Here is a 25,355-nt window from a genome sequence, read left to right on the forward strand (position 1 = left end):
ATGCATGCTCTTCGGAATACAGCCCTGAGCCCTGATTGGCCGATAACAGGCCCACACAAGCACCATGTGAGAGTAATGAATGGCCAATGGGAGGCCGGAATAATAATGCAATTGGATTAAAATCCAATCACAAGATGCTTTTGTCTGTTGACTCTATTTGTGGGGTATATTCCACAACCCCAACTCGCCATGTGCGATAGACTTCTGGGTTCTTGGCTCCGATGGACACGCCGTTTCCTAATCATAAAGATTACCTCTTTGTTTACTGCGGACCAATATCTTTTGGCTGTCATAAGTCTGGCGGGGGGTGGGGGAATGGGGTTTTGTTGATCTGATGTGGATGAAGTGTGCATTTGCGGTGTGTGCAATGGACGCCACCCAAACGAATCGAAGAAGGGGATGACGACAGGTGACGTTTGTTCTGCGCTCTCGTAAAAAGTCGAAAAAAGAAGAAAGAAAAAAAAGAGAAAGAAGTGAGAAAAAAACTGTGTCAGATTTAAAGTGTGGCCATCACAGGTGGCGAGTTACGATTTAATCAGGGGTTTTAATGCTTTGGTTTACGGCGGGGACACGCACAAAGCTGGCACACGCCGCAGCTTCCCGCCCAATCCCAGCCGTTTGTCGAGGAGTCCACCTCAGGAGGGAGGAGGAGGAGGAGGAGGAGGAGGAGGAGGAGGAGGAGGAGGAGGAGGAGGGGGAGGAGAAGGAGGAGGAAGACGGGGGGAGAAGGACGGGAGGAGGAACAGAAGGGAGGAGAGGCGCTCTGATCAAATCGATTGCACTCCTCGTGGTTGATCGATCAGCCGGGGCGTGCTGGAGGTGGAATAGATTAGATGACCTTTTCCATTCTGTGCTCCAGTGGCCCCCTGCCCCCCCCCCCGCCCGCCGCTGCTCCGGCTCCTTGTTAAGAGGACAGCTCTGCGCTACCTGACAGCCCCAGGTTTACCGGCACACCGTTACAAACAGCGCACCGCCGTGCTCTGCCAAAGCACCGGCCAGCCCGGGCTCGCCTCGGAGATCCCAAACGACGCCCATCACGCCCATAAAACCAAATTTATGAACCCGGCCTTCCCTTCCAAAATCGGCAATTAGTGCCGAGGAACAAATGTGTTACTTCACGTGCGTTATTTGAGAACACCCCCCCCACCCCCCCCCTAGCCTCCACCCTTCCCCCTGCGCCTTGTGGGTGGGTGACTCCACCCCCGTATCCTGAAGAGTAGGGGGGGGAGAGAGGGACTGTGCAGAGGCTCAACGGTAAAATGAAGAAAGCCCCCCCACCCGAACACCGAACCCCCTGGCCAACCAAAACAACCCCAGAGAGGGGCAGAGGAGACGGGGGGGGAGACGGGGGGGAGTCCACACAGGGAGAAAGCCACAGTGGCTGCTGCAGCAGGATGCCGTCACAGCTGGCTCCGCTCCTTCCTGTGGGCCAACGCCACAGAGCGCCGGTCTGCAGGGAGATATAAACCTGTCCGGCTGGTCACTCTTTCCACCCCCCCCCCCCCCCCTGCACACATCCCACACACACATACACACATACACCACCCTCCTTCCCTTTCCTCTCTCTCCCCTCTCGATCTCTCCACACTACGAGCCAGTATGGCCCACCAGAAAAGAAAAAGAAAGCTGTCCCAGGAAACAGCCCTGTGGGGATCAATGTTCAGTACATTTCCACACAGACCAAAAAAAAAGTATAAAACTGCGACCTTTTCATTAGTGGGCATTAAACCTGGTTCAAAAGCCAAAGCAGGGTTTTTTCTCTTTTCTTAAAGAACTAGGAGGATTTGGTCGTGGGGACTGGTGTCGGTGTGCGTCTATCTTAAGACCCTTTAGGACCTGCTGACTGGTGGGGCCATTATCTTAGGGGAACACAGGACCCCCCCAGCCCCCCCCCCCCCCCACCCCGAAAAGCTCTTTGGCATTTGATATGCTAATATGGAGTGTTAATTACACACAGAGTGTTTGTTCATGTTTCACTCGTCAAAAGATTGTTTAATTCAAACCAGAGAGTGAGAGAGCGTTCCTTTGCCACGAGCGTGCCAGACACCTGTTTGGTTGCCATCTGATCAAAGGAAAAGCGGTATTAGCGCAAAACATGTTGTCAGGACGGAAAAAAGGAACAAAACAAACCGACGAAAAAAAAAAAAGACTAATGAAAACGCGACGCGGAATGCACAAAGGTTGCAAAAGCCTCGTCAGATCAGCATTCAAGTGATCGTGCGCAGACGGTGAAAATGTGTAAATTGTCGTGAACAGACACGGCATTCACACAAACCAGTTTTTTTTTTGTATGGTTAAGCATGGACGAAGACCACTTGCCCCTCCTATGTAGTTTAATAGCGTCTGTCCGTCCCTCGCTCATCATCAATCTGCCAAGCAGTATCATAGTCCAGCGAGAAAAATCTATTAATAATTTGATTAAGTACTAACTAGGACCACACCGGACCCCGACAAGACACGTGTTATACGTTTACGAAACCAAAACTAGAAACGCCTCGCCATTTTACTCCCCTCTCATGTAGTTTAGCAGTGTTTGTCTGTCACTGGCTCATCATTATTCCGGTGAGCAGTACCATGTTTGAGCGAGAAAAAGAAAAATCATTTGAATTCCGGTAGGGCCCAGAGGAGCGCGAGCGAGCAAAGCCCAGAGGTGGGATCCAAGCCCGCTCTCCGTGCCCTTCCGTTGGCTGTCTACCTAGTAAACATCTCCACAAGCGCCCTCGCTTTCAGAACACGTCGGTCGGCCGTGCCTGTGCACGTACACCAGACACAACCGTCCGCGATAGGCGTCCGGACTTTACTTGTTCCTCACCCAACCCTAACACTCTCCCTCTCTCCCTCTCTCTCTCTCTCTCCCGGTAACTTCATCTTTCTCCCGGTCTCTCTTTCTCTGTGTCTCTCTGTGTCTCTCCCTCTCTCTCCCGTTGTCTCTCTCCCTTTCGGAGGAGCCATGCGTAACCTGTCTGGCATTAATGATGCTGTTAATAAAATGGGGGGGGGGGGGGGGGGGGGGGGGGGGGTTGTGCTGTGGGTGGATTTGCCTGCAGGGGCCCGGTGCCTTGTCCTTTCCCAAGATAAGCCCACCGCTGGCCTTATCAGCCGCACACAGCCCCACCCAGCAGCCGCGCGCTACTGGACACACACACACACACACACACACACACACACACACACACACACACACACACACACACACACACACACACACACACACACACACACACACACACACACACACACACACACACACACACACACACACACACAGAACGGCAGTCCACTCATCACCGGTTAATTACCACCTCTGACTGGCTGACAATGCGACCCTGGTATCAGTGTACCCTCCGCTCTCCTCCTTGTTCTGCCTGTGATGTGCGGCCGTGTGTGTGTCTCTACCTGTGTCTCTGTCTCTCCCTGTCTCCTCAACCGTTTCCTGGTGTTTCTATGCAGAGAAAAACCCCACTGATTCCCCCTCCTCTCGCTGTCTGTCGATATATACCTCTGTGTGTTTGTTTCTTCTTCTCCTAACTCACTGAACTTGATATAGTCTGCACCCGTCTCTCTGTCTCTTCATGGCTCAGTCTCTCTTTCTCTGTGGTGTTTGCATTTCATTTGATTTTCCAGAGTAGCTTGTGCTTAAATAAATACATAGCAAGGCATACAGTGACTAATGGCTGTTTCACCCCCGTGAAAACAGACAGGGGAATGTGTAACCGCTCCAAAGTAACTGTCTAGTGTCACTCCCGTTACTAAACTACCCGTCTACCTGCGTACCTACCTACCTACCTACCTACCTACCTACCTAGGTGTGTGTGTGTGTGTGTGTGCGAGCGTGCCCGTGTATTGTAAAGACATTCATGCTATTCACGGTACAGCCCCATTAAGTAATGTGCGACGGCTCTGAGTTGGCTTCAGAGCAGCCCACCTCACCGTGTGCTGCCCAGGCGAGCGAGCGCCAGAGAGAGCAAGTGAGAGAGCGGTTTTTTTTTCTCCTTCTTTTATTCAATTGTTTTCCACTTCCACGAGCGCGTGCCAAGGGGGAGGAAGGCAGCGGCTTAACACGCTCTGCAATTCAACACGGCCAGACGCAGTCCTATTAAGATTTAATGCGCTATTCTTCTGCCTGCGCGGCTCAAAGAGACTTCGAAGGCTGAGAAGGAGAGCGAACAAAGAGCAGGCAAGAGCCAGGGCCAGGGAGAGAGCGCGAGAGAGGGTGCGATACGAAAGAGAGCAGCAGAAAAAAGGATGGAAAGAAAAAAAAAGGGAGAGACAACCGCATCGAGGGCCAGGACTCTGATTCTGTACTGGTGCGCTCATGATATGTGGCAGAGTGCTACTGGAGCTGATAACACAATGCGTTGCCGAGATATTTCAGTCCTCTGACATGTACCGTGTGTTACCTCCTTACAGATGATCAAGGGGATTATCCTCTGTCTGGAACAGGTTGACCCAGCTACGTCGGCACCTCCTATTCTTCTGATAGATGTACTTATTGTAAGTGGCTTTGGATAGAAGGGTCTGCTTACGGCCCTAAATGTAAATGTAACTCCTTTGGTCATAATGGGAGTTACAGATGTTACAGATTTCCATCTCCGGTCCACATTGGACATGGAATGCATGTAATGAAACGCATCTTAATGCTTGTAGATGCTGCTTGTAGATGCTGCTCAGCATGTAGATGATGCTCAATGCTACGCATGATTTTATTGTGAGTGTGGAAGGCTTTGTGAAGGTATTTCAGTTGTGTCTAGCAAACGTCGACTTGGACATGATCGCGATAGCAGGCTATTGTCACGAGCCAAGACACGAGACACCATAAAGATCTGTGTTTCCGTTACGCATTCACAGAGAGACGCCCACTCCTTTGAACATGTAGATCCCAGTATTACTTCAGAACACAACCCCCTTCTTTGTCTACAGATCGAAAGGCTGCATAAAGAACATCATCTGGCTTCACGATCCATACAGTAAACGACGATATTGGTACGGTATTTGTGGTATACGCCCTGCGTATCCAACTTAATGCAAAGCAATTGAAAAGGTAGCCAACAGATTGATCCAGCCAATGAGTGGGAAAATGACAAAGGGAACACAGGAAGAGGAAGACAGGAAGTCGCATCGTCGAAACCCAAACGCCTTCGCGCAGGCTTTGAAAACATACAGAGCCAAGCTCATCTATTCCTATTTCGATTGTTATTTTCCTCCCCGCAGAAAATGCAGCAGTCATCTGACAAAGACCAATAAATACTTTATATAGTGCATAATGTGTGCAATGCGAAGCACAGGGGAGAGAGAAAGAGGGCGTCCTCGCGGGGCCACGCGCTTTGAATTCCTAATGACACTCCTGTTAACGTCGCTGGCACAGTTGCACCGAGAGGAAGCACAGGGGGATGCTGCACGGAGGAGGAGCCAGACCCATCTACTCTCATACTCTCTCTACCTCACTTACACACACGCTCTCTCTTTCTTGATCACACTTTGTGCCTCTATCATCCAATGTCTCTCTAACACACACACACACACACACACACACACACACACACACACACACACACACACACACACACACACACACACAAACACACACACGCGCGCACACACACCCTTCTGCCTCAATCTTCCATGTCTCTCTAACACACACACTTTTTTTCCACAAACTCCCTTACGCATTTTCTCACTTTCTCTTTCACACTCTTTCTTGGGGAGTCAAACACATTGTTGAACCCCCACACACACACACAAACACGCACACACATAAACGTGCACACACACACACTCGTATGAAAATAGAGGGCACGCAGAAAGGAGGAAGGAAGTAAGCAGGGAAAACCAAAGCTCAGTTCGGAGGGCTCACTCTAGCATGAGGTCTCTTTTCAATGGCATTCTCTTGCCAGAAGTCGCTATTCTCTCCTGGCCGCCTCTCCTGCTTTCAAAGCCTTGTAATCAGTGTGCTGCTCATTTTACCGGGGATGTTGCACGACGGAGAAAAAAAGAAGAGAAGAAGAAAAAAAGCAAGGCAAGCATTTCTGATGAGCAGCAAGCAGCTCAGAGTTCAGCTAATCAGGTCTTGCCCGTGTTGTTTCCCTCACATGTCGGCCCGTTTGATACAAAGAAGAACAATTCTTCCAGCGGTTAGGGCACATACCCCTCGCCCCGCTACAAAGCAGCTGTTGGATCGATACCCAAAGTTAGTTGGTTAAAAAAATAATGAGAAGAAAAGAGAAAAAAGGCAGGGCTAAACCAATGGAAGGCTGATGGAAACCGTTAGTAGAAGTCGTCGGGCTGCCAGCGGCCCTGTCCACAGTTGTGGGTATTACTTGATCTTTCCATGCTGCTGACCCAGAGACTTGAAGCCAGAACCCCTACGCACTTTAAAGGGAACACGATGGTGGATTCGGGTAAACGTCGTGTCCATCAATACACTTAAAACAAAGCATCTGCGGCCTCGATTGTAACGCTTTACATGCTAAACTTGTCACGCGTATGTGTCTATTTTCATGGTGTTATCACACCTTGCGTTGTGGGAGGAACTTTATTGGTTTTTCACATATCATCACCCCTTTGTATCTCATTTGTATTTTTCTCATAAATCTGAAATGCACTTTATAGGAGCTGAATGCATTTGGCAACATCTATGGGGAAGGAAAAGGTGGAGGAAATCTACATAATATAAATCCATATATGGGCCAGTTCTCTTTTTTTCTCTCTCTCTCTGTCTATCTCTCTCTCACTCTCTCTGGTCGCAGTCTCTCTCTCCCTCTCTCTCTCTTTTCCTCTCTCTCTCTTTTCCTCTCTCTCTCTTTCTCCGGTCACACCCTCTCTGATTGATTCCTTTATCTGAGGAAAGCAGAAGACATGCTCTGTTTGCTCGCACAGTGGCCGGCAGGAAAACAGAGAAAGACACTTATTAAAAAGGTCATCTCACAGAGGGTTAAAATAGCAGGCCACGGAGCTCTCTTGGGGGCTTGGGAACTGGGCAGCCATGCCCCCCCCCGCTGCCTGCCCCCCCCCCCCCCCCCCCAGCCCCACCAGTGAAGGACACAAGGAAAGGTGTTGCTCAAGGGACTCGGGCAAGTAATGAAAGACTGGCCACTAGGCTGACGGCCCCCATGTGTGTGTGTGTGTGTGTGTGTGTGTGTGTGTGTGTGTGTGTGTGTGTGTGTGTGTGTGTGTGTGTGTATGTGTGTGTGTGTGTGTGTGTGTGTTGACTATTCAAATGCATCGACAGCTGGCGACTGACAGTGAAAACCTTCACAGAAAATACGGGGCTGTTGAATTAAATTGGGAGCCGGAGGTGTTATTTTTATTTACTATGTGGGTCCGTCGGTAAAGAGAAGAGGAAATGAACTCGGGGCCTGGATCTTTCTGAGGGGCCGGCGTGCCTCGAATTAGTCCTCCCTCTCTTCCTCTAGACTTCCAATCCCGTTGTCTCGTGCACACACTCCCATCTTTTCCCCCATATTCCTGAATCAAAACACACAAAAAACAGACACTGTACACCCCCCCCCCCCCCCCTCCCAGCCCCCAAAGTCTGCCAAGGATGGGTAACGATACCGGACCGGGGCCGGACGATAAACTACAGTACAGCAGCATTTGAGAAGCGGTTGTGCGCTTTAAGGCGCAGCCCTTGGAGCTGGGCTGCCTGGCCGACACTCTGGCCTGCTCCCCAGGGCAGCCCAGAGCCCTGTCGGCAGGATGATGATCCCCACACGGAAACCTGATCCTCCGCCATCCTGGAGCCGCAGGGAGGGGGTGGGGGTGGGGGTGGTGGTGGTGGTGCATGCACCCGCTCACCCAGAAGTCTCTCACTCTCTCCACCCACCCCCAGAGTCACTCCGCATCGTCCGCCTTAGAGGAGAGAAGGAGGGGAGAGGCGGAGGGAGAGAGAGAGAGAGAGACCTCTTGGGGTAGGTGGGGGGGAATGGAGGACATTTTTTCCTGCGGCCCTACCCCAGCCAGCCTCCACTCTCTCAACCCTCCAGAGGAGCATTCTTCCAGCCCTGCCCCAGCCTTCACTGGGGTCTCCTGGGGAGCATTCCTGAAGCCCTGCCCCAGCCCAAGACGGGCTCCCTGGGGACACATTCCTGCAGCACTCTCTCTCCCTCTGGCTCTCTGGCTCTCTCCCTCCTCCCTCCTTCTCCTCCTCTCGCCGCCTTTCCTCAGGCCCGCGCCTTCCTCTGCAGTCCGGCATTAGGGCGATCGATAGCACCGATCGCATCGGGGACACGAGGCAATCCATACCCGTGCACTCCCTTAGCGCACTGCAGTGGTCGCGGCTTAAGTGCACGGAGAGGTGTTATACCTCTGCCAGACAGGGGGAGACAATGGCCGCCATTGATCTGGGTGACATGTAACATCTCTCTCCCTCTCTCTCTGCCAGGCGTGGCCGACACAATGCTGGGGTCTATTTAGTATTTGGAAACTTGTCTGTTTAGCTCGCCCTTTGTTGCGGCTGCGGAGGTGCGACCGTGCGACAACAGGGCGACCCATAATGAGACCTGAAAGAGTCGCACATCCGAGCTGGCATTTTGCACATGTGTCTGCTCGCCTGTGTTACCGTGTGACTGTGCACACGCACATGCATGTCCATTTACGAGCCCTGGTCGGGTACACTTAAGGGACTATCGTTGGTGGAGAAAAAGCACTTAGTATGGTCGGCGAATTGTAAACAAATGATTAAACGTGGATTGGTTCCAGTCAACCAAGATTTGTTTACCAAAATATGAAACAGAAATTAGCAGGTGCCGATGGTTGATTAGAAAATGGTTTTAATAAAGGATCCATCTGTGAGTAGAGACTTGATGTAAGGCAGATTAATTGGTCATGGATGTCGACATTATGCCACATAGGAAATCTCCTCCCATATTTCAGAGAAAAACATGCTCCACACACACACACACACACACACACACACACACACACACACACACACACACACACACACACACACACACACACACACACACACACACACACACACACACACACACACACACACACACACACACACACACTACTTTGTATGCCATCTAGAAGTTTCTTTTCTCCCACTGTGTTTGAATACTAATAGAGTGTTTCTGCACAATCACAATACCCTAATGGCAATTAGATTCTTTTGTTTGGTTTCCACAGGGGCTCTTAGCCAAATGCCTTTTTCCCCTCTTTCCTACTTTTTCATTTTTTTGCATTTTTATGTCGAGCAATTAAGAGTTATTTGTCCATAAGATTGACACTTCTAAAGGCCCGGCTTAATTATAGGTGGGAAAAATAATACTTCAGGATTGATCATTATGAGGATGGAATAAAGTTTGAGAGTAGACCTGTACCTGGTCATGTTGTGGAGCACCTACTCTCTGGAATACATGGTGCAGCATGTGGGGACTGAAGGTAATACAGGCATCGATGGAGGCATCCATAGGTTTTGATTAGAATAGTTACGATTGTCTCCAAGACAACCCAAGTATTGGAGTTTGCACCCTTTGTGTTATGAATTCATTGGTATGCCAAGCAGTGTGTCATGGAATCAATACAGGTCTCGATGCATTGGTGCATGTATTGAACTAAAAGGTGTCTAGGAGCTCTGCACTTAGCTGAACTCAAAGGAAGGAGTGCTCCTGCTGGATATGTAATGTCAAAGTGAACATTGCATTGATTTTCACACCTTTCATAGAGTGTGTGTATGAGGGGGGTGGGTCACTTAGATTAGCACCAACAACACAGTGTACAATTTACCAATGTACACATACAAACTGTGGAAGGATGTGCACAAGCCCTTTGAATAGGAATGCAGAGGATATAATGCGTTATATTGTGGATGTATTGTATTTTGATACCAATCACAAGTGAGGGGAAAGATGCATCTTGAGTTGCCCTGCAACTATTTGGTCATTGTGGTAGTCTTCAGTTTATGGAAAATCTTTGTAAGATTCACGTGAATTATGTTTGAGGGTTTTCTAAGGAAACACGAGAATTCTCAGAGCAATTCCTACCCTGTAATTTGTGGGTTGCCAATTGTGGTTTGTAAAAAAAATGAAACAGAGCCATGCATGAATCCAAACAAACCCAAGACTAGACCAAGATCTTTTTGTTTTGGGAGAATTTTGAATGTACTATTGGAAACCTCAAGGGTAAACCAAAAGTTTCCTTCCTGCTTTATCCCAAAAAGCCTAAATGGATCATACCCCGACATACAACACAGCAGGATGAATGGATAAACAAAGAGTCAGAATGAGAAGTTGTTAAGTTAGTGTTCATTTCATCGAGTATTCATGTGAGGCTTTAAGACGAGAACTTTTGGGATTGAAAATAAGCAGAAACAGAATGTTTTATTTCAGGGTAAGAGTGTTTGTACGAGAAAGAAAGAAAGAGACCAACAAACCAAGAGAAAGAAAAAATTAATGAAAAAGAAAAAGAGACATAAACAATTAAAAACAAATCGAGAGAGAAAGCGAGAGCAAGAAATCCAGAAATCCAGAAATGAACCACGAAAGAGAGAAAGGGAGACGGAAAGACAGAATGCCGGAGAGAAAGGCAGGCAGAAGCCTCTGTGTGTGAGTCTAAACATTGGTAACTTCATGTCAGCCTGTGTGCCTCTCAACATGGGTCCATCAGGACATGTAAAAGGAGGACAGCGCATCCGGCACATGCACACAGAAACCTTCCGTGCACATCATTAGTCCTGTCTGCCACCTTGTCAGGGTATTTATAGACCCATTCATCCATCAGGAGGTCAATAGCACCCTTCTCCGTCGCTCCCACTCGGTACCACTCTGTATACTAGTGGGACTGGTGGGGAGCATAATGTGTTCTTCCTTTATCATGGTGAGGTGGAGAGACGGCACCCCCTTTATAGTGGGTTAACATGGGGACACCCCTTCTTGTGAGACAAATGTATATATATATATATATATATATATATATATATATATATATATATATATATATATATATATATATATATATACACACACACACACACACACATATCTACAGTACATAGTCTATACCTTGAATAAGAATTATGCTCTGGGTTGTGTGTGAGTGTGTTTAGGTGTGTGCATGTGTGTAGGCACAATCCAACATGCCTGCGTTTAGATTGTATACCCGCATGTGGCATTCGTGTACATTTACATATATACTTAAATACGATGGTAGTCGGACAGACTTCCAAGGCAGACGGTTAGGTGACTGATGTTGCTTTGCCTTCCCCTCTTGCTCGCTCTCTCTCTCTCTCTCTCTCTCTCTCTCTCTCTCTCTCTCTCTCTCTCTCTCTCTCTCTCTCTCTCTCTCTCTCTCTCTCTCTCTCTCTCTCTCTCTCTCTCTCTCTCTCTCTCTCTCTCTCTCTCTCTCCGCCCCCGTCATCCTCACCCAACCGCCTCCCTCCCTCCCTCCCTCCCTCCCTCCCTCCCTCCCTCCAGCCTCCCCTGTGGTGCAGTGTGCACCCGACGCACAGTGTGGCGTATGCTCTGCAGGAGCAGTGGCGTGGGAGTGAGGAGTGAGGAGTGCGGAGTGGGAGTGAGGTGCAGCCGCAGCGGCGGCGGCGGCGGCGGCGGCAGCGTGGCACAGAGTGGAGGGGCCTGACGTTTTTTCATTTTTTTTCCGGTGAGTGGCTGAGTGTTGTTTACCTGTCAGCTGGCATTGATTAATCTTGTGTTCGGTGAGATCGCTCAGCGACTCGAACACCTGCCGGCAGCTGTCGCAGCTGTGCAGCGCGGGCTCCTCGTCTTCCTCTTCGCCCTCCTCCCCTTCCTCCGGAGAGAGATGCCTCCTCTTCCTCACACGGCCGCCGTCCTCGCCATCGTCGTCGCCGGCGGTAGCCCTCTCTGTGGCACACTGGGGATCTGCGGGGGGGGGACAGGAACACAGACACACTCAGGCCCACTGACCCGCCTCTTTACCTTCCTCTGGGTGACAATAAAATCACTTTCTTTAATATGAAAAAAGCAATAATAAAAAAGCAGTAATAAAGGATTAAATAAATACAGGTTCGGTCTGAGGCCTCTTAAACTCACTCGTGCCATGACCGAAAACATTCTTTTTGGGGTGGGGGGGGATTGCAACCACATATACACACTTTCAGACAACAAACATGGTGGCGGACACGCACGCACCCACACAGACACGCACGTACACACACACACAACAACAAAGCTCCGTTATTAGAAATGGTTTTAGATGTTGTTTGCTGCACTCCACCCAGACAAAACTTCGGTATATGAAACTAGACTGATGGGAATATTTGGAGTTAATAAATCCAGGATTGCGGCTTTAGCCGTAGTTTACAAAATGGAATTCCACTGGCGAGTGCTAAATTACATCAGTCGCTGTCCATCAAAAAGAAAAGAAAGAAACACGAAGCGAAAAAGCAACAAAGCCACACACACTCAAGATCAAGTCCAGAACCGTGGCTGTAACAAAGCATCGTACAGAAGTAGCAGAGATTGCTGTTCTTCACGACACACTTCCTTAAATTATTCAGCCTTTGCTCGCAGGCAGCCGTGGGTCGCGCACATCAATATTATTCAATCCATCTGCACTTTGGTCTCCGGTTGGCTTTGTGAAGTAGCTGTGCCAGGGGTAGACTTTCCCCTGAACCAGGCGTCAGCCTGCTTGGTGACTGACTGATACATGCCCCGATATGCACTTTACTTAAAACGGCCTCTGAACATGTTCATTCAGAAGAAACGCCATATAATACAACGACACCAGAGCATGTACGTCTTGCATCAGCATCTCGTAATTAGGCAGCATGATGGCCTGCAGGCCCCTCTCTTCCCTGCTGCGGCCATCACACGTCAGTACAATAAGACTGATTACAAAGCCACACTCACAATCAAGCAATTATGCCCCACTGGTTTAGCACTCAAACCTTTTTAGGGGACAGAGAAGACAGCACTTTGCATTGGCAGCCATTTTGAGGCCTCGCTTGAGCTGCTCGAAGCTGAAACTCACGACGGGAACACACGGAGGAAGCTACGCTCTTTTGGGTTGTTTTTCTTTTTACCCCCGCAGAGCCTACTGTTAATACCGCCCGAGGACACACACACACACTCACACACGCGTGTGTGTGTGTGTGTGCGCTCGTGTCAAACTGCGCTCGCGTGTGGTAGAGTCTGGCAAGCCGCCTGGCCGTATGTATACTGTTTACATGGGCGGCCATTTTAGGTCCTCCTTCGGCACGAGAGAGAGAAAAAAGAGGGGTGCTCGTAAAGAGCGCAAGAAATGTTTTCCTCGCGGAGAAACGTTCCAGAACTCATCAAGGCCACCCAGGATTTTTTCCTTCACCCTGACCACCCCCACCCACCCTCCCACCGACCCCCTTTCCCCCACCCCCCCCGACTCGAGCCAAGTATTGATGTAACATCACACCCTCTATTGTCCTTTCTCTCTTGGCGATGGAGACTCGCACAACATGCCCTCTAAAAATATCAGCGCCGAGGTCCCCGGTGGGACCCGGTAGAACAGAACAGAAGGTGTTTCAAGAAAATGAAAATCCCGACCCAAGCCTCACAGATGCAGGCCGCTCTTGCCCTGGGTGTAGGGGCGGGGTTGGGCTGCTTCTGACTGGGGCCAAACGCCACCTAAATAGGGCTATTATGTATTCCCTGCCACGGCGCATGCGCCCGGGATAATCGGCTGATGGGTTTGCTAGACGGCGTCTTTACACATGGATCTATGTTTTGACCAGAGGCTGTATGGATCATCAATTGAAATGGCCTTGACAAAGTAAAAGACAAGTTGCCATCCCTATCATCAAGCACAATTGGAAATAAAACAAAACATAAATCTTTGAATGGCCTAGCGAGCGAATGTCTAAGAAAAATCTCGTTCCATTTTTCATATTTAGTTGGGCGTTGCAGGAGGCTATCCTTGGACACTAGGTTCTTCAGCAATTACCATAAAATAAAACACAACTAATAAATACGGAGATAACATAAGTCGATATGAGTCTTCCGCCAAGCGGATTAGCAGCCCACTCCTCATCTATTCTCTTGGTGAACGCACCACCAGCAGAAAATAACCACCTCCCCCACCACCACCACCACCACCACCACCACCACCACCCCCCCAGCAGAAGCATCCAGTGCATCATCCATGCTGGGTCAATGTCCTCAGGGGGGAAGTCAGAGAGAAGAGTGGCCTTCTCTGGCACCAGAGGGGGGCTGATGGAAGCATGAAGATGGGGAGGTGAGGGTGGAGGTGGAGGTGGAGGTGGAGGAGGAGGAATCTGTGGGGGAAACTTGACACAGCAAGGTCACGTCCGACCCGGGGATTAAAGAGCCGTGTCAATACTGAGGTTCCTGCGCCTCTGGGCCTCATACAGTAATCCATCAGATCTGAACATCCTAGCGGTCTCCTCTGACCGGACAGAAGATCGATACCGCCGTGCTCACACTGGCTCGCGATCGCATTCAAAATATGGTGGTCGTGAGTGGAGGGGCGGCAGGGGGGGCTTTGGAGGTTGGAGGTGTACATGACATGTAACCATATTTTTTTTTCCTTTTTCTGACATGCCCCGACAACCTTGTTAGTTCTTTTAATAGGTCTGGTAATTACGATATAGGAAAGAGGAACCCACCGGGGTAATGATATTGATCAGCGGTCCATATACTCCGATATGCGTTCTTCAGTTTTTAATCTAGGGGTTTACGTTGAGGGGATCTTTCCCGCGTCACATGATTAGTAAATGTAAGATATTCATGCGGCGGAATAAATAAAAGAAAGTCGAAAGTTTCGCAATCTTTCGATGTGTTTTTTTTTTAGCACGCGTAAATATGGTAAAACAATATGTCCGGAGATTGACGCGTTGCGAGGCATGCAATATCTTTCCAGGTCTGACTCCATCCATCATGCCGACTCTTGTCTGCGACGCTATCGGGTGACATTTATCACAGCACAACTTTCATCTCCCGAGTCAGCGCAGGTCTCGCGGTTCCACTAGCACCTATATTATCGAATATACATAGATATATTCTTATTTATTTATTTTGAGTCTCTTAAATATTTATACCGTTTTAATTGATGTTCTCCTCTGGTGCTCCCTATAGCCTCCCCCACTGGGAGGGAGGTGTGGGGGGGGGGTTTGAACACCAGCAGAGCAGTCTGACTGTGGACCCCCTACCACCTCCAGCTGCCTTTGCGGCCCCCCACTGAGACAGCTGGGGACACTGACCGTGTGTGCGTGCGTGCGTGTGCGTGCGGGGGGGGGGGGGGGGGGGGGGAGGATGAAGGGCAGGGATGGACACGCTGAAAGAGCCTTTATGAAGGGTCTGATTCAAGGCTTTAAATAAACGAAAAAAAATACATCATCCTCTAAACCCCCCTCCCCCCCCGAGATGAAAATCATTTGGGACGTCATACAGAGAAATATAATGTTGTTTCCAAGTAGGAAAGCTAAGGAGGGAAAAATATGATGCCTTTTTTTCTAAGTTAATGCTGGAAGTGGGGGGGGGGGGTTATGGAGGAAGGGGGGGGGGGGGGGGGGGGGGGTTGAGGATGCATCTCAATTCCTTCAAATCCAATCCAAAATGGAGAGGGTTGGGGAGGGCTCGTTTTGAAGCCATAGAGGGGCTTTGCTTCCGTCTCCCTCACTCGCCTGTAGACGTGTCTTCCTCCATCAGGGCTTCAGACACACACCTCTCTTGGCGTCAATGAAAGACCTCCGTGTCGAAAGGCATCATTACTACCTCAGCCCCCCAGAACACATCGTTCTCCCGGAGACCCTGATCCTGTGATGATCCTCCGTCACCACCACAACCCCCACCCCTGCCTCTCTTCCTGGCAGGCAACCCCCCACCACCACCACCACCACCCACCCACCCACCATAGCCCCCCCAAGTTCAAATTAAGAATTTATCCTAACCAGCGAGCAGCTTCTGTCGACACATGTCGGCGAGGCCTGATCAAAGGTGCGCGTGCTCCGTTATCAGAGCGAGGGCGGCTGTCAGGAATAGGAGGACATTAAGATTGAATAACCTTCACACGAATGCCAGCACCTCATTATTTAAAAATCTAAAACTTTTGCCAAAGCACCCACCCCGTATATCCCCGCAGCCCCCCCCCCCACCCACCCGTATATATAGGTCACACGATGTGTTGTAACGCCACGGGTGCCACAATGTGCAGCCTCCTCCTCCTCACCCTTCCTTCTCCTTCTCCTCCTCACCCTTCCTTCTCCTCCTCCTCCTCCCCTTCCCTTTTCTACCTTCCTCCTCCACCCTTCTCCTTCCTTCTCTTCCTCATCCTCTTTCCTCCTTCTCCCTCTACTCCTCCTCCTTCTTCATTATTCACCCGCCTGCTTAACATCCTTCTCCTTCCTTATTATTCTCCTCGTTGCTCCTCTTCATCTTCCTCCTTCCCCTTCCTCGTCCTCCTGTGTAGCAGGGGGGTCGGGGATCCCCACTTATGGCTGGTCACATCCACTGATCCCCTGTCATTAAAGAACCAGCGTCGTGACGGGCGTGACACTGGGCCAGGTTGTCAACGGCGCGATAACCTCAAGTGCACATGGCCCAGTGCTCGTCAAGGCTGCAGCCGAGACGGTTTGTGCTGCCGTTTCTGGCTCCATCTTTTTTAATCAATACATTGATTCTTCAATCCGAGATTATTTCGGGATATGTGGGGAGGGTTTGTGGGCAGAACGTCTTGTCTGGAAGAGCTTGCATGGGAAGAGCTGGCTGACAGGATGGCTGCTATGTGCCGGCTTGTTACGCAATATTTTCTTTGAATTCTTTAATATGGGAAAAACATGATCAGGATGATAGTTTTATTAAACGAGAGATAAACTCACACGGGGCAGCGCTTTCCATTCCAATCTAACAAAACAAAATGAGTGATCAAGGATTCAAAGAAAGTCAAAGCACCAAAAAGGAGAATAGGGTACAGAATATCAATGTGCCAAAATATTACCGCTGTCTCTCACTCTCTCGATGCATCTCTGCCCTGCCCCCCCCCTGTGCCATTCTCCATCTCCCTCTCTCTATGTCCCTCTCTCTCTGTCCATCTCTCTCACAGAGAGAACGATAATATTGAACAGAGCGCCTCGCCACGCCATTAGCGCGGGACAACAACAAAGTAAATGAATAATGGAGAATATGATTTTGTGAAGTGGTGGACTGAAAGAGTCCTGCTGTAGCGAGCCCTGCAGACCATCGATCTGTGGGCTTCCTCGGGCCCCAGCCCCAGCCAGCGCGGTCGCACCGCTCTGCACCACCCTGTGTGTGTGTGTGTGTGTGTGTGTGCGTGTGCGTGTGCGCGTGTGTGTGTGAGTTAAATATTATATAAAATAGATAATAAGCATGTATGTATACTATATATATTTTTTGTAATTTCCCTTTCTTCTCGTCTATACTGGCATACATATAGAGCAAATAGAGCTAGCAACAGTAAGTTGCGTGCGGCTGTGACTACACTCAGGCAGCACAGTGGTGAAGCCAAGCTGCAGATCTGAAGCCTGCTCAACACTCGCACAGCCTCATTAAATCTCATGTCTCACACTGTTCCTGGCTCTCCACCTCTCAGAGTATAATAATGTCCGTCTTTCTGAGGCCTCTTTTGTTAAGCCTTCCCCCATTCACGTTGGCCACTGATCAAACCTGAAGGGGGGGGTGGGGGAACAAACGCACAAAGACGAAGAACCGGACCCACGGCCTCGACTATGAGGGCCGAGCGTTTGCCCACACGGCTCCTGTCAGGAGGCGAATGGCTATTGTAACGCGCGTCCATCAAGGTGCCAAGTGCGCCGTGACTTTTCGTATGTTTGACAGTACAAAAGCCCCCGTGTTTTTCCTTTAGTTTGGTCTGCCGCCACCGCCGCGCGACGTGAAAAGCAGTCCGGCGACGTCGCCGACCGCGACGGGAACAGCCTCCCACACGACGGCGGACGGAGGAGGAGGAGGAGGACCCGTCTTACGGCGAGCGTGACCGTAATCGCCCCCGGTGTCAGGCATCCTAAAGTTTAGTTACCAAAAAAAAAAAATGAAGTACAAGGAATCGACTCTCTGCGTATCGACCGCGCTCCACACGGCGTCCTGGGAGGGGGGTTAAAAAATAAATCAGTCAGACAAAGTCAAATGAGGAAAGTGAGAAATTAATTTGTGCGCCCTCTTGATTTCTCCACAGGCAGACATCGATCATGTGGCGACCACCGCCCGCCCGCCCGCCCGCCCGCCCCCACCCGCCTCCTCCGCCTCGCTCTGGAGGACGCCGTGACGGGGGGGGCTGGGGGGGTGGGGGGCGAGGCGAGGAGCGTGTGTCTGAGGGGGTCGTCGCAATCAGGCACACTCATTAGCCCCGCTTTGGCTCCTGATGGCGGGGAGAGGTCGCCATCGCCTCATGTCGCGCGGGGTGAGAGAGGGGGGCGCCTCCCACATCTCCACCAACCCCCACCTCCACCACCACCACCATCACCCCCCCCCCCCACTGATACCCATTCGATACCGCCTGACGGGGCCACAGAGGACAGCTTCTGAACAGCCGTTAGGAATAAAGTGAATACACAGCAGGACGGAGAACCCAGAAGAAATCACCCACAAATTTGAATCGAGAGACAGCACGCCCGGTGAGCGTGGACGGACCATGCCGCAGCGACCAAACAATCCAGACATTTAAGCGTTACACTGCGAGAAACCTGTTTAGTTTTTTTTAAGCCGACTCGTCCAATGGCTGACCTCGGCTTGGGAGTGTTGGCGGATTAAGGGGACGGGGGGAGATAAAAATGCGGAGGGTTGTGGAATCGAGGAAATTTATTGTGGTCACACAGCTTGGGCCTTTTGCATAGGAAAGACTTTTTTTTTTTTAATGCCATCTTTGGAGTTGTGGGTAAATGGAGGGACTAATGTGGCAGGGAAGGAGTACTCAGGGTCCCCAGTCTGCCGGGCAAAGCCATCCATATCGGGTTTAAAATAACCACGCCTGAGACTTAACCTTTACCAGAGACAAATGAAATGAAAATATACAGTGTGGTGCATCAGGAGCAGGCCTCATTCATAGGGGGCTTTCTGCTAGCCTGACCTGAATTACTGCTCAGTTCCTGGAGGGCTGGCGGTGAATGGCACGCCAGCAGACAGGACACATTCATCTGGCTAGCACTACTCTACATCATACCGACAGAGGAGTGAGAAAGACACACACACACACACACACACTCACACACTCAGGCGCGTGCACAAAATCATGAGGACAAGAAGAACGAAAAAAAAAAAGAAAGATCACGCACATGCAAAAGCAAAAATATGCAGAGCAGCATGCTTGTGCAGACACAGGTGCAAAAGCAGGTGTGTGCGCAAACACAACTGTGTGTGCACAAACTGACACATACACACACACACTGAACCGCACACAAACTGCAAGGCAAAATAAAATGGATGTACTCCTCAACTCCTAGACATGTGCGCTCTGAAATAACACTTACTTGGTAAAATACTGTAAGTTAGCAAAACCTCAGAGAAAGGTAGCATAGGAACCATGCACACTTTATTTTACTCTAGGAACGCCGTTATCCCCGACACATGCAGGCACTACGAATGCATAAACACAGAAATACAAACACACACAACCACCCTTTACCACATACACACAAACAAAAAACACCCATTGCCACACACACACAACCACCCATTTACACACAAACACACTCTACTTTTTAGCCCAAAATGATGAAATATGAAATGGAGAATTACCGCTCGGAATGGCAGTCTGCCCGGGACTGTGCTGGTCTTCTGTCACATTGTCTTCTACTGCCAAGGAGAGAGAGAGAGAGAGAGAGAGAGAGAGAGAGAGAGAGAGAGAGAGAGAGAGAGAGAGAGAGAGAGAGAGAGAGAGAGAGAGAGAGAGAGAGAGAGAGAGAGAGAGAGAGAGAGAGAGAGAGAGAGAGAGAGAGAGAGAAAACAGTTAACAGTGGAAAATAAAACAAGTCGAGCACATTTAGTTGATTTAGTTCATCCTTGACTTTTTTCATAATTTACGATTGAGATTTTCTTTGTATGGAAACTGGGAGTTCTTTGGACACTGCTCAACCTGTGGTTTTGGGGAATACACTATGATGTCTGTCATATGTTTGTGGCTTGACAACAAAGGTAACCGGCCAACCAGGTTAAATATATCGCATTGGGCTTGGAAACGACGCAATGTCTTTTATGACATTTCATTTCTACCGTAGCAAGTAAAATTCAAACCCCAAAAAGGTCACCCATACATTGAGCTCACCCTACATACAAAAAAAACACATAAATGCCCACACAGGCTCCGCAATAATAATAGAAAATAACATATTTGTACGCTATATGAAGTAGTTGCACCGCTATAATGCTTTGGCCAGCTCTTACTTGACGGTTTGTACACATAAGCGAAGGCATGATCAGTAGGCCTACCTGGACCTATGCATGCATTGGCTAAAACCACAGGCACACCTTCTAGTGGCAACGGACTTGACTTTCAGCTCAAAAAAAAAATTAAAAAAAACTAAACACAAGGTAGGAACCTTTTTACACTGGAGGCTTTTTCGGATTCTTTTTGGCCCTTTCTTTTTTTTTTATCGGCGAGAGTTCCTAGTGGCATGTCAAGTACAAGTAAGTAAATGGATTTTAACAGCGGGAAGAGAACAATAGAGTCCCCCACCTGTTTCGATGCAAAATGTGAATCCCACCGAGGACCTCTTACGCCTCGGCGTTCCACCCCTGCAGCTGAAACACATTCACCATTATGCCTTTTCTCTATCTAGCCTTTCAATTTCCCGGGCAAAGACGCGGGGAGAGAGGCGGAGGTGGCGGAGGAGTGGGAGGGGGACAAGGGGGGGGGGGGGGGTCGGGGGATGGTAGGGGGGTGGGTTAGACAGGACCTCCCGGCAGGGGAGCGTTGCAGCGGCTGCCAAAGCCGAAATCGGCGCACTTTTGAAACTGTGCAAAATATCCTGTACTTTGCATAATTAAGACTGGATCCTATGGCGGCAGAAGCCTTTCCCTCAAGGGGGCGAGCAAGTCAGTGTCAGGCAGGATGTCAGCCCCCTCTCACCACCACCACCACCCCCAAACCCACCTCCTCTCTCTCTCTCTCTCTCTCTCTCTCTCTCGCTCTTTGTATCAAAAAATAAACGAATTGACAGAAGAAAAAAGGAACGACGACTGCGTTTCCCTGACAGGACTCCACTTTGCCAGGACCGAAGCACAAGCCGCACATCTAGACGCACATCAAATAACTCCCCCCCACACCCCCCACCTCTCCTTTAATATTCGGCTGAAATAATAAACTTCTACCATAGCCGACGATTCCTCCCTCTTCCACTGCGACGACAACATGTCTTTGTTTACATACGCCGCGTCGACGGTCATTTAGACCTCTGACCGTTCATTTGCTCCATCTATTAAAAAGTTAGGCGAGATCCTGCTGGTTAGAGTAGATGCAGTGGAGGTCTGTATCCTACATGGCCTACAGGGAGGAGAGCTGTGTACAGTCAACGGCAGACCCCGCAGAGAGGGGGGTCTCGGTGACTGATGCCCCGAGAGTTTAATGAGTGGCTCTGGTGCTGTTGAGCGCCTTTACTCCAGCGACTATTAAATGGGAGAAGGACAGGGGAGTCCTATTACATCTCTTATGGCTCTTTCCCACATTGGTGGTGGGGTGGAGGAGGACTTTTTTGGTTTTTGATTACATCCCTATGGTAAGATAAGGGAGTTCAGGCATATCGTTTATATTTAACAATGCCATCAGAACTTCAACATGAACGGTCACCACTGAGATTGCTGTTAAAGTGTCTAATTGTAATTACTAATAATAATGCTAAATATTTTATTTAAATCTTTAAATCAATGTGACATGGTGGCAGCATGATGAATATGCTCTCGTTTATTTTTATACCACTAATAGAAGTTCCACTTTAGCATGATGCATTTGCATACAAATAGCAGACGAATTCAATTAAAATACTGTAAATCCATAATCACCTCATAATGATTAAAAGCCAAGTTGCATACATCTCATTTAAACAGTGTTGCGCTGTTTACACGTCACATCTATCAGTTAATTAATTTTTGACAGGGTACAGTGTATCACTCTGCCAGTGACACACTGTAATCATGCAGCTAGCTTTTGTTGATACAATGCAAAAACACACATGGGACCAAATCAGCGTTGCTCCTTTGATTCTCAAAAATGGAGCAGGAATAATGTAATCCCACAACAAGTGTCACAGCGTTAAAGGCCATTAATTAACATGCTATCCACACATGCGCACACACACACACACACACACACACACACACACACACACACACACACACACACACACACACACACACACACACACACACACACACACACACACACACACACACACACACACACAAAATACGTTTATTGTCAATCCCCATGTAAGGACTAGTTAGTGTAGAAATAATAATGATAATATTAAAAACATCAAGAATACATGAATTACTCTACGATAAAGTCACATAAATAAAGATAAAGCTGCCTTTGTGGCACACTGATTCCGAAAGAAAGCAACAAATACAAGTAAAAATAAACCAAAGAAAAAAGCGAAAGAAAGAAAGAAATAGAAAGAACGAAATAGAAAGAAAGAGAGTAAGAAAGAAAGAAACAGTAAGAAAGGAAAAGTAAGAAAGAAACATTGAGAATGAGGTGTTTCTTGCTCCTGATGTACGTGAGTCATCTGCTGCCGGTTTGGACTCTATGGCAGCGAGCACAATGGCTGTGTAATCTGCCCTGACTGACCAGCAAGGAGATGCTCGCCACGGGGACTACAACTCAATTTAGCTCAGGTCAGCAGGTCAACCCTCCTCAATTAAGCCTGTGGAGGGAGGGGGGGAAGGACACACACTGCACATGAATAACTTTCTTAATGAGCAGTGTTTGAACTGGTTATTAGTGTCATAAATAATTTGTAATGGAGGAGGATGTTAATTGTGTTTCATAATATTTTCTGACCCCGCATATATAGCCCTTTAACGTACATATGTAGCAATGGCTTGGAAATATAACTCCATGACACACCACACACACACACACACACACACACACACACACACACACACACACACACACACACACACACACACACACACACACACACACACACACACACACACACACACACACACACACACACTAGCGCTGCCATAATCTAAGTATTAAGGTGAAATTAAGCACAATGCAGGCTGGCAAAACATGGCCGCCACACAAATAACACTTAAGCGACAGATATAATTTTATTGTGCGGCGGTGGCGGGAAAAATCAATCACTGCCAGCGAATCAGAAGTGTGTCTCCATGTGGCAGACAATCCGTGACAAGGGGAGAGACACATGCCATGAAATAAGAGGAGAAATCGGCCAGCTCCCGCGACACCCAGCCCAACACACGCCGCTGCATGTCACCCGCACTGACAGCCATGCTAATGGGATTCTTTTTTTTCTTTTTTTGCTACGGCTCCATCATAATTTTCTTAATGATAATACTAACCATATTTTTGTGTCACATTAGAAAAGTGTTAATGGGTGTTATGCCACAGATCATTAATTGTTAGCGGGGCCTTGAAACAGAAAGCTCAGCTCCTTTAAGACGAACACTAACTAACACAGGGGCTAATAGAGTTTTAACTAGAGGAAGGGGAAAAAACATATTTAAATATTTAAATTGCCACGTTTAATTTAATGAGTCGTTAATCATGTATGGTATTAAATGTTATTTTACTGTGAATTATTTTGTAAATTAACCTGGCCCAATTTTTATCTTATCCTAGGAGGTGCTTCAGAATTCAATAGAGTGAGAAATCATCAAAAAAGTAATGAGGAATTCTAAATCAGGTGCAAAAATAACAAAACATGAAAAGCAGTGACAAAAGTGTTGACATATTTTCTTTCAACAAAGTTTATCAAACAGGCCCTATTTAATTAACTCCACAACTGTATTCGTGCAGCTTAACTATTTTGACTAAAAATAAGAAAATTGGAAAATGTATTTTTCATGGATACACATACTACTTACATTAGTAGTGTTTGCGACCTAAATTCAAAACAAAACTTTCCTTTCATCGAACGCCAAGTAATTTCAATCGTGTGGCGATGAAACCCAGCTCTGAATGAAAATCAAATATTTAAAGTGTACATGACACAAAGCTGATTTCATGACATCCACCCATACTTGGGGGAAATGGCGCAGAAAATATATTTATGTATGCAGACGACAGTCCTCCTTCTTAGCCAATAAACACATTAGAACCAGACTAAAGAGAGAGAGAGAGAGAGAGAGAGAGAGAGAGAGAGAGAGAGAGAGAGAGAGAGAGATATTTGTTCTCCATGTAAAATTAATAATCCGCTCTCACACTAGTCAAGAAGTGCTTGCAGGAGAGTCAACGTGGCAGTCATCACACACACTAGTCTTTTTGGAGTGTGATTCCATCGCCTTATGGCTGCACACACACACACACACACACACACACACACACACACACACACACACACACACACACACACACACACACACACACACACACACACACACACACACACACACACACACACACACACACACAGCAAACCGTCTGAGGCAATGTGCTGACCTGAAACTTCTCCTGCACATCAAAACAAAATTACAATGTGCCCACAGTTGAGAGCTGTGGAAGGCGTTGAGATTGAGTAAATGTCAGTGGCTAGGGGTGAAGTGTTTGCATATAAGCGAATGATGTATGGTCGCGTCCTGCGCCATTTATTCCCCAAAGCAATAACGTAGCCGGATCCTTCTCGCAGACTTAATTGAAACGGGACTTGTAACATTGCCCTTTTCCTCAATGGGACAGAAAAAAAGACCAACATAACCTCTGACACACGCAAGCAGCAGATACCAACGAAGGAACTGAAGAAGGGCTAAGAAATGTGTGTGTGTGGGGTGGGGGGGGGGGGGGGGGGGGGGGGGGGGGGGGGGCTGGGAACTGCCTGCCAAACTGTCAGCAGACTAATTTTTTTCGTCTTTTTTTATTCTGATCATACTTTATTTACTTGTCCAGGAACTGCCACATCCTCACGACATATAAAAAAAACATATTCAACAAAACACACAGACACCCACACGCGCACACACACAAGCTAAAGTGTGTCTTTCTGAGCGAGGATGACCCCGCTCCACACTGCTGACCACTGTCTCCAATCAGAACACGAGCCTGCATCAAGGGCCTGCCGTTAGGAGGTCAGCAGAGGAAACCCTACACATCTCCACTCAACAGACACTCGTGGAAATGATAGCCTAAGTGTTGTCAAAACACACATGGGAAAACACAGATGTGGGTAGCCACGCATGTACACGTACAAACACACACACACACAGACACATCCAAACACATACATTCAC

General features: G+C 48.5%; 1 protein-coding gene across 1 annotated transcript in view; it reads right to left on the reverse strand.

The window, feature by feature from the left end:
- Positions 1–25,355, reverse strand: part of LOC115548180 (zinc finger protein 521) — a gene marked incomplete in the record, with an annotated part of 115,654 nt that overhangs the window by 87,453 nt on the left and 2,846 nt on the right. The window contains 2 exon segments of the mRNA XM_030362613.1: positions 11,625–11,840; positions 19,680–19,736. Coding sequence (XP_030218473.1) covers positions 11,625–11,840; positions 19,680–19,736 — 273 coding nt within the window.

This window comes from Gadus morhua, chromosome 8 (genome assembly GCF_902167405.1).
Source record: "Gadus morhua chromosome 8, gadMor3.0, whole genome shotgun sequence".
Lineage (NCBI taxonomy): Eukaryota > Metazoa > Chordata > Actinopteri > Gadiformes > Gadidae > Gadus > Gadus morhua.